The sequence below is a fragment of the Leptosomus discolor genome, chromosome 7 (assembly GCF_034619465.1).
Source record: "Leptosomus discolor isolate bLepDis1 chromosome 7, bLepDis1.hap2, whole genome shotgun sequence".
NCBI lineage: Eukaryota > Metazoa > Chordata > Aves > Leptosomiformes > Leptosomidae > Leptosomus > Leptosomus discolor.
In genome coordinates, this window is record NC_141397.1 from 63784529 (window position 1) to 63794639 (window position 10111).

The 10111-nt window shown below is 51.8% G+C and overlaps 1 protein-coding gene across 1 annotated transcript; it reads right to left on the reverse strand.

Annotated features, from left to right (window-relative positions):
* IL12A (interleukin 12A) lies at positions 1 to 4091 on the reverse strand. Its single transcript, XM_086468479.1, has 5 exons — positions 3843 to 4091; positions 1394 to 1501; positions 1242 to 1283; positions 1034 to 1138; positions 1 to 168 (listed from the first exon to the last, which is right to left on the reverse strand). The coding sequence occupies exons 1-5, from the start codon at positions 4089 to 4091 to the stop codon at positions 1 to 3; spliced, it is 672 nt and encodes a 223-aa protein (XP_086324605.1).
* Between the last annotated feature and the right edge of the window lie 6020 nt (positions 4092 to 10111).

The following is a 10111-nucleotide window of genomic DNA, read 5'->3' on the forward strand; positions in this document are numbered from 1 at the left end:
TTACAGGGAGCTCTCGGGAGAGGTCAGGTAGTTCATCATCCTGTTGATGGTGACCGTGCGGATTCGGAAGGCGTGAAGGACGCTGCAGAGCCTCATCCTCTCCTTGAAGGAGGTCAGCCCCGCGCCCGCCGCCGGCTGCGGCGCGCTGCTGCCGCCGGTCCTCAGGGCCTGCCAAGAGAGAGGGGCGTTAAAGGCTGTCTCCAGAACGTGGCTGAAACGAAAACCTCTTTAAATTTGTCACCCCCTGAGTGATAAATGACAATATTTAGAACTAAGGATAGTGTCATAAACGAAAATTGTAAATATTTAATGATATAATTAGTAGACTTAGGATAAAATTTGAAATATTTAGTGATGTAATTAATAGACTTAGGGTGCACAGCTGTACTTCCCTTGAGACAAAAATGTCCATTCATGCACAAAGGCTCTTTCTGCCCAGGAATAAAGAGGCTTTTTTAATATTAAGCCTACAGCCGGCTTTCTCTAGTGACCCCTCAGACTGGGCTCATCTGCCCATGGCCAGAATCTCCAGGGAGATGCTGTGTCAATTTATTTTAATTAGCTTTTATTAAACAATCCAACCCCCCCTCTACTCACTGGTAATACTTATCAAAGTTCAGTGCATCCTATGTCATACTCAGTGTACCAGGTGTATTACTTGTCAGTATTTGGAAGGGAAAGAGAGCTATGTCCCTTGCACTTGATCTTCTACTTAATTTTTGAGTTCTCAAAGGCACTGGCAGAGAATCCTGTACCCCAGCTCCTTGCCAGAGCGGAGCAGCGTGGAAGAAGGAGGCCTGCTAAGGAGCCATACATCCGAGTCCTGATGTGCTGGCCATATCAGCAAGGCAAAAATACAAAGTGGGACACATGATTCGTAAGAATCAAGGCCCTTCTAGGAAAACCAGTAACAGAGAATTCCTTGAATTACCAGATTAAGGAAAGATCACCATTTGACAGACTATGGAATGGAGCAAACTGGATTGAAAACTCTGGTTTAAACCAGAAATAGTAGGAAGGAACAACTACTTACTTTCATCATTTCATCAATAGTTGCCAGCAGCTTTTGATCACTGAAGTTCGTCAGCTCTGCCCTGTAGGCACTCAGATCCTCGTAGATGCCCTGCAGGCATTGGCTCTGCAAAAGTCAGAATTATTAGGAAATGCAGGAGGCTGTTGTTAGATGCTTTAAACTTGCACCAAGCAAAAGAAGGGGTTCTTTTGGGAAACTTGCAATTTACCGTATCAAAAGCAGATCTTTCCAGTGCAGGACAGTTTCCAGTCTGCAAATTAAAGAAGAAATGAGACATGGTGATTTTGTGGAAGTGTGAATTACATGGCTGTTCCATGAAAATACGATGCTGAAACTTGAGATTTTTTTTTTTCTTCTTACCCTTGGATCTTCAGATGTGCAAGCTTTTATCGTGTTGATTTGATCCTCAGTGATATCTTCAAGATCAACCTCTTCAAGGGTACATTCAAACCCCAGGGTGCCAAGCTCCTGTGTCAAAAAGGGAAGGAAAAAGTCATTGACTCATCTTCACGGTACTGCAAATGTATCTGTAAATACACACAGTTATATGCGATGCACCACAGCTGCCTGCGCTCAGCCGCATCCTCGGAATGAGGCTGTGTGAGGACTATGGTTAAATACAAAAGCTAACAAATAGATTGAGAGACTGAAATGCATGTGGCAGTTGTGTTTAATGGGAATAAGCTCAGGCTTTGCACAGATTTGTTTTACACGGTGCGACTTGCACTGCCTCCGTTACTTTAAATTATTCTCTCAGACATCAAACCTATTGAGAACTTTATGTCGCTATAGTTTCAAACATAAAGGGTCTCTTAGAAAGTGAAAAATAACTAATGCCATCTGCATAGATGTTTAACAGTGCTCACTGCAAGAGTGGGAACAATGCACCTATTTAGTGGTGGGGTTTTGGCGGTTCTCTGAGGTGAAGCTTGCAACAATAGCGGGGAATTTTAGCCAGAAAAAAAAAAAAAAAAAAATCCCCTTGGCACTACTGCCAGGAGGCTTTAGCATGGAAAAGCGCTACAGCACCGAACCAACACCACCAGTGGCAACACGCAAGCGTAACGACAAAGGCAGGAGTGAGTATTTCCTGAGCCGGCTCTGCAGCGGCCTTGGAGAGAATGTTGAACCCTGAGAGTGCTCAAACCAGTGGCTGGGGCACTGCTGGGGTGCGTGTTTCTGTGGGGCTGTGATGAGGGAGGGCTGAGAGAGTCACCTGAGCACATCCCCATCCTGAGGGGCTGGTCAGGGGAGATGGGAAAGCAAAGACCAGGTATAAATCTTAAAGGGAGTCTCTACAGTGAGCAGCCACCCTGCTGGGTACCCTCAGCAACCCATCACTGCCCGAGCTGGGAACTGCCACCGCCTGCCTGGGTATGAGCACTGCCCCACCACTGCCAGCTGGTGTATCACCACCACCCCATCACCACCCCCCTGGGTACCACCACCACCCGCCTGGGTATGAGCACTGCCCCACCACTGCCGGTCTGGGTACCACCACTGCCCCATCACCTCCTGCCTGGGTCCCGCCACTGCCTGGCACCATACCTTCACCAACCCATCACCACCTGCCTGGGTACCATTGTCGCCCTCCTGGGTACCACCACTGCCCCATCACCTCCTGCCTGGGTCCCACCACTGCCTGGCTCTGTACACTCACCAACTCATCACCGCCTGCCTGGGTCTCATCCCTGCCCCATCACCGCCTACCTGGGTCCAGGTCCCCTCACCAACCCATCACCGCCTGCCTGGGTACCGTTATCACCCTCCTGGGTATCACCGCTGCCCCATCACCTCCTGCCTGGGTCCAGGTCCCATCCCTGCCCCATCACCGCCTGCCTGGGTACCATTATCGCCCTCCTGGGTACCACCACTGCCCCATCACCTCCTGCCTGGGTCCCACCACTGCCTGGCTCTGTACACTCACCAACCCATCATCGCCTGCCTGGGTCGAGGTCCCCTCACCGACCCATCACTGCCTGCCTGGGTACCGTTATCACCCTCCTGGGTGTCACCACTGCCCCATCACCTCCTGCCTGGGTCCCACCACTGCCTGGCTCTGTACACTCACTGACCCATCACCACCTGCCTGGGTCTCATCCTTGCCCCATCACCGCCTACCTGGGTCCAGGTCCCCTCACCAACCCATGACTGCCTGCCTGGGTCCAGGTCCCATCCCTGCCCCATCACCGCCTGCCTGGGTACCGTTATCGCCCTCCTGGGTACCACCACTGCCCCATCACCTCCTGCCTGGGTCCCACCACTGCCTGGCTCCATACCCTCACCAACCCATCACCACCTGCCTGGGTCTCATCTCTGCCTCATCACCACCTGCCTGGGTACCATTGTCACTCTCCTGGGTGCCACCACTGTCCCATCACCGCCTGCCTGAGTCCCACCACTGCCTGGCTCCGCACCCTCACCGACCCATCACCGCCTGCCTGGGTACCGTTATCACCCTCCTGGGTATCACCACTGCCCCATCACCGCCTGCCTGGGTACCATTATCGCCCTCCTGGGTACCACCACTGCCCCATCACCTCCTGCCTGGCTCCCATCACTGTCTGTCGAGGTCCCCTCACCGACCCATCACCACCTGCCTGGGTACCATTATCACCCTCCTGGGTACCACCACTGCCCCATCACCACCTGCCTGAGTCCCACCCCTGCCTGGCTCCGCACCCTCACCAACCCATCACCGCCTGCCTGGGTCCCATCCCTGCCCCATCACCGCCCGCCCGGGTCCCCTCACCGACCCATGTCCCCCCCGACCCGCCCCGGTCCCTTTGCCCGCCGGGCCCCCGCAGACCTTCAGCCGGTGGAGGGAGGCGTTGGCGGCCGCCAGCAGCTCCCGGGAGCGGCTCAGCCCCTCGGCCAGGCTGTCCCGGGGGGGCTTCGGAGGGGGAGGCAGCGCCTGGGCTGGGGGCGACAGGGTCACGGCCAGGCAGAGAGCGGGCAGCAGCCCCCAGAGCCCTGCCCGGGGCGGCCTGCAGAGCCGGAGCGCGCCGCTAGGCGGCGCTGCCTGCCCGCTCCTGCCCGCGCTGCCGCGCCGCTCCATGCCGCTGCTGCCGCCGGGGGTGCGGTGCCGGCGGGACAGCGGCGGCTTTTATAGGGGCGGCGGGAACGGGGGGGGGTTCCCCCTCTTCTCCTTTCCCTTTCCAGCAGCGGCTCGGGGAGCGCTGGCAGCCTGGGAATCCCGCGGGGCGGGCGGCGGGGGGGGGGGGGGGGGGGCGACCCGCAGCTCCTGTTCTTGGGGTCGCTGCTAGGCGCCGAGCGGGGCTGGGGATGCTGCGGGGCAGAGCCGGGCGGTTGGGGAGGCTGGGACAGTCTTTTTTGGTTTTTTTTTTTTTTTTTGCAGGACTAGTGCCTTTGCACGCAGAGAGCTGGTAAGAAAAATGATCATTACTTCAAGTCTGTGTACGTCACATTGATAAACTTTTGCATTTCCATTCTTTATTATTAAAACCAGTAACGATGAGATGTCGTTGCTGAATAGTCATGAAAACCTGCCTGGAAACTTGCTTTTATGCTTGGTACAATCACCAAATATTTCAATATTACTTCGTATTGCACGTGGCCATTCTTAGCCCAGCCAAAAGGCTGTGGAAAACTTTTCTATCCGTTGGGTCTGCCGTGAAGTCAATGGGAATTTTGCTACCAACTTGGAAGGGAGCAGGATGAATCAAGAGTTCTATATCGCGTTTTCAGATTCTTTTTATTTTAACTGGCATCTTGTTTCCCATAAGGAGGTTGTGGTGTGTCCAGAGACTTGCTTTGCTAGAACACCAGCACTGCATCTTTTTCCAGTTTCACTGTGTGTTTTCCATTCCTGCACTAGTCATTAGGCTGTGGGCTGTGGTTTTAATCTTGTGTAGGATATTTTTTATTTTTTTTTTACTGACACAGAAGTGAAAGAGACCTTTGGAATACGCTTGCACGCGTGTTCTTGAAAAGGCATCAGTTTGGCTTTCCAGGTTTCTTTGCCCGATGCACAGTCACAGTGCGGCCCTCAGCAGCAGGGCACGAGGGGTTTCTCTTCAAATGGGAGCACTGACACGCAGTTTGGACAACAGCTTCTTGTTCATGGCATTCCTGTGCTGCGCTTAGGCATGTCCTGGGATATAGCCGCTGGGGGGAAGGGCGGCCATCCAGAGGGACCTGGACAGGCTGGAGAGGTGGGCCTGTGCAAACCTCATGAAGCTCAACAAGGCCAAGTGCAAGGTCCTGCACCTGGGTCGGGGCAATCCCCAGCACAGATACAGGCTGGGGGATGAGTTGCTTGAGAGCAGCCCTGGGGAGAAGGACCTGGGGATGCTGGTGGGTGAAAAACTGAATGAGAGCCAGCAACGTGTGATTGCAGCCCAGAAAGGCAACTGCATCCTGGTCTGAATCAAGAGCTGCGTGGCCAGCAGGTCAAGGGAGGTGATTCTCCCCCTCTGCTCCACTCTCGTGAGACCCCACCTGCAGTGCTGTGCCCAGCTTTGGGGCCCTCAGCCCAAGAAAGTCATCGACCTGCTCCAGGGGGTCCAGAGGAGGCCATGAAGATGCTCAGGGGGCTGGAGCAGCTCCCCTGTGAGGACAGGCTGGGAGAGTTGGGGGTGTTCAGCCTGGAGAGGAGAAGGCTCTGGGGAGACCTTAGAGCGGCTTCCAGTGCTGAAAGGGGCTGCAGGAGAGGTGGGGAGGGACCCTTGGTCAGGGAAGGCGGTGATGGGATGAGGGGTAACGGCTTCACACTGACAGAGGGGAGAGTGAGATGAGATGTGAGGAAGAAATTCTTCCCTGTGAGGGTGGTGAGGCCCTGGCACAGGCTGCCCAGAGCAGCCGTGGCTGCCCCCTCCCTGGCAGTGCTCAAGGCCAGGCTGGTTGGGGCTGGGAGCAGCCTGGTCTGGTGGGAGGTGTCCCTGCCCAGGGCAGGGGGTTGGAACTGGGTGGTCTCCAAGGTCCCTTCTAACCCAAGACATTCTGTGATTCTATGATAATTAGAGTTCTTTGTCTGAAAGGAGGAATATTTAGCTCAAATACCTTCAGAGGTCTCTGAATGCAGGTGCTGTTGAATGGGCATTGTGCACAGAACAATTAGCTCAGGGGAAGCTGTGAGTGGAGGCGCCTCTTCTCAAAGGTCTCATGGGCCAGGAGAGAAGACTTTCCTTCCTGCTGCTGAGTCCCAGTTCCTAGAGGGACTTCTTTGCGACCTGGGGCAGTGAGGTGGGGGGAAAAGGTGGGGCTAGAGGGTGTCTGATATGTGCTGCTGGAAGCTGGCTGGGACGGTAAGAGCATCTTCCCAGAGGACTTCAGCTCCAAAGGGCCCCCAGCCGTGGGACTGAAAAACACAGGCTGCCCAAGTAGGACAGTCAGGCAAGTAGGACATTTCACATTCCCTTTTATGCAAAACCTTGAGCTATATTTTGCTTTCTTCATGTAATTTCTATCTCTTATGACATACGGCCCACAGACAATTTGCGAGGAACGCGCTGCTGTTGCACAGGTCTCTTCCAAAGCAGAAATGCTTTCTTGGTCAGTGCTCCCTTGGCCCAATGGTTAGGGAACGGGCTACTGAAACACAGCGTGGGTTTGATTTGCCGATATAGCCGAATACTGACAAGTGAATTTTTTTCCTGGTAGAGAAAGAAATTACTGAGTGCTGCTACATTTGCTGTTTTATAAACAGGGAAGTTTTTCTCAATTATCTGTAAAGAACCATGCCCAGATGATACCACTGGGACCACTCACTTTTTTTCCTGGTAGCATCTGAAGTCCTTGCCATGCCGAGCTGCTGAAGATGCTTGAACTCCTATTGGAGGATCAGAGGCGATAAATCCAGAGAACCATTGGATCTCCAGCACTTGTAATCACACTCCACAGATCCCAACCCCCCCCCTGGAGCAGCAATCCCACAGGCATCGTGGCGAGAGTCCCCAGGGCAGATGCTGAACGCGATGTTGACACGGTGGTTGCGCTGGTTTGGATGGGTGGTGAGGTAGGCCTGGCCAGTTTCTGCCCCTTTTGCCCCATTTGTACCATATCTGTATTCTCTGCCCTCCTGCACTTGTGTTTCAGCCACGGACTGAACGTGCGTGCGCTCCGGTGTAAGGCATTTTTTTAATTGACATTTGTCCCAAAGTGATGTGTAAGATGTTAACAACTGGGTCCTAGCAAAGAGGTAATAAAGTCCTAGTGATTCATTTGTTCGGGGCAGACGTTATATGTTTTTCATTCCTAGCCCCATCCATCTCTCTGCCTCCTTCCTCCCAAGGCATCCTACACTTGGCCACTCTTGAGTCTGAACGAAGGACCTCGAAAACTCTTCGAGCAGCAATGTGTCTGTCTGCCTTGCGCAGGGCAAGCACGGTCTCGTGGTCAGCCCAGAGGAGGGGGAGGCAGCACACCTCGGCGTTGGGGCTGGTGCTGCAGTCCCAGGTACTCATCACCTTAGCTGCAAAGTGGGAATAATTGTAGATCTCTGGGCTGGGCTTTGATGTTCCTTAGTGGTTATATACAGCCTGACATCTAATATTAGTGTTATTTTGCAGGTTTAGATGCGATAATATTTTCTATGTCAGCAGCATCCAAAAGTGAAAAGCAAGTTGTTTTGAAACAGAAAAATCCAAGCCCTTGCTCTTGCATATGTTGTCTTGCTCTCAGGTACCCAGCTCATCAGGCAAACAAAGGATTATACAGCTGGAGCAATGCATTTGTTATTAAAGCAGCAAAGGTAGGGATACAGCGTGCAAGCATTCAGAAACGCTGTGGAATAATTGCTTACCATAGTTTATTAAAACTGTTGGAAGTTGTACGATTTTACAGGAGAAAATGTAATTCCACTGGCTTTATTTCAACCATAAATTGCTCTTGCTGAAATTAACCTCCAGAGAAAAATAAGAACTGTTCTGGGCTTAGCTGTAAAACTAAAAGCATTATAGTAGTCAAAACTGGGTGAAACTGTGCTCTTGGCTACGCTGTACTCGACCGAAACAATACTTAAAAATTCTATTTGAAAAAGAAAGGAAAAAACAACAATAATAAAGAAACCCAATTAGGAAAACCCAAAACCCCCCAATCCCTCAGTCCAGTTTAGTTTTGAGGACTGTATGTGAGAGTGATGAGAAATAGGATCTTCTCCAGCCACACTGTTCTAAAAAACTGGGAGGTTCCTGGAAATGTCTGCTGTGTGCTAAGCTTTTGTTTCAGTCGTGGCTTGCCTGCTCTCCCCTGGGATGAACAGCAATTTAATTTTTGTCTTCGTGGCGGCTCTCAAAGTGCAGGTGAAACGAAGACCACTTTCCTTTCCCAGCCAGCTGCGTACGGAAGAGCCACGAGCATCACGTCCTCTCCATCGTCAGCGGGGCGCTGCGGCCAAGTGGTGGTCGAGGTAAATCCTAACTGGCTCTCTAGTTTTGTGATGTTATTTCTCCTCTAACGTGTAAAAATATGTGAATTTTTCTTCATTAGCAGGCCAGATACCAAACCCTTCGTGAAGGTCATGTAGCAGCTTGGAACACACCTTCTTCGATGGGAGGAGCCGCATTATTTGTAGGAGAGTCCTTTTCCCCCTACTTATAATTACATATAATGATGCAACAATTATATACATATAAAAATTAAAGCTACAGTATGATTATATCACAGCTAGGCTGACAGTTAATTGTAGGTAGTTGCTCCATAAAAAGAACTGCAAAATGTGGTGTGGAATCGGACTTCTGGGCGCTTCAGTACATAAAACTAATTTTTATACTATTTACCACTCTGGGAACATATGGAGGGTTGATCAAGGATCATTTTTTTTGCTCCTGGATGATTTTTTTGGAAGAGCCAGGGCCACCAAAATAACCTGACTCACAGAAGCGTTGCTTCTGGTTTATGTTGGGAACCGCTGGCTCCATAAAATGAGAAAGCAAAGACTCGTAAGAAACTTGCCTGGTGTTTTTTGGCTGTTGGTGCTTATTCATTGAGGAATCCCCTGAAATATGTAATCCTGAAGTTTCACTGATTCGAAAGCTAAAGCCACATAATTAAATGCTATTTCTGAGTCAAAGTGACTTTCCTGAACCCACAGTCCGCGCACCGAAATCCGTAAGATGCTGGGTGCTGATCACCTGCATCTCTCGGCTCTTCTCTCTTCCAGCCATCGCCGGAGTTCGTGTGGTTTTCCCCGTGACCCTGCCGTGTCCCACAGCATTTCTGCTCTTCACTGCAGGTTTCTGGCCGTTGGCTTTCAGGTGACAGCCTGGCAGTTTTGTGCCCTTAGGCGGCCAGCCGGACTGGGGATCCCCAAATTCAGCGGGTGTTATTTTCAGGCTCCACTCCAAAGCTCGAATCCCCACGCCAGGGCACAGCCTTTTCTGGGAAAGGGATGGAGCCGGTGGTGACCACCAGGTGGGTGCTGTGGCTCCCTAAAAAGCACGCAGGGATTTGGAATGGTGATGTTTTGGGCAGGTTCCTCCTCACACTGAAGTGGGAGGATTGTTTGAAGAGCATCCTAGAACACAGGAGGCAAGGAAGGTTTTTTCAAAGTCAACGTACGCTGAGATAAGCCAGGAGTTGCGCTTTTTTATCCCAAACTTTTTTTCAGCAGCTTTTTCAGTTGGATCTAGGAGCCAATTTTTTTTTCCCCCATCATCAACTGGCTGTTTTTCCCCGTCATCAGCTGCAAAGCTGTCTGTTAAAGGAACGTTAACACCGATCTCAGCATTGTCACTCTAAGGGATTGCCATGCTTTGCTCACGATGCTTTGCAGAAAATAAGAGAGGTGGGCGAGCTCCAGGAACCCTTACCCGCAGAAACAGGGTTGGTGCTGTGGGTGAAACTCTCCATCAGCCCCGTGGGTTTTGGGACATTATAGGAATAAAAAGTTTTATGACATTAATGGGAATAAAAAGCCTCTGTGAGGACCTTCCTGGGGCTGGATGGTGCTGCAGTGCAGAGGGGCAGGGAGGGGTGGGTGGCAAGGGCCAGGGCATCATGTCAGACCCCTGGTCCCTTCATCAGAGCAGGGAGCAGTGGTGCCTCTCCCGCTCATCACCCTGGGACCTCAGGACCCTCATGGCATCCTCCTTTGTCTCCTTGGCTTCTCTGCACCTC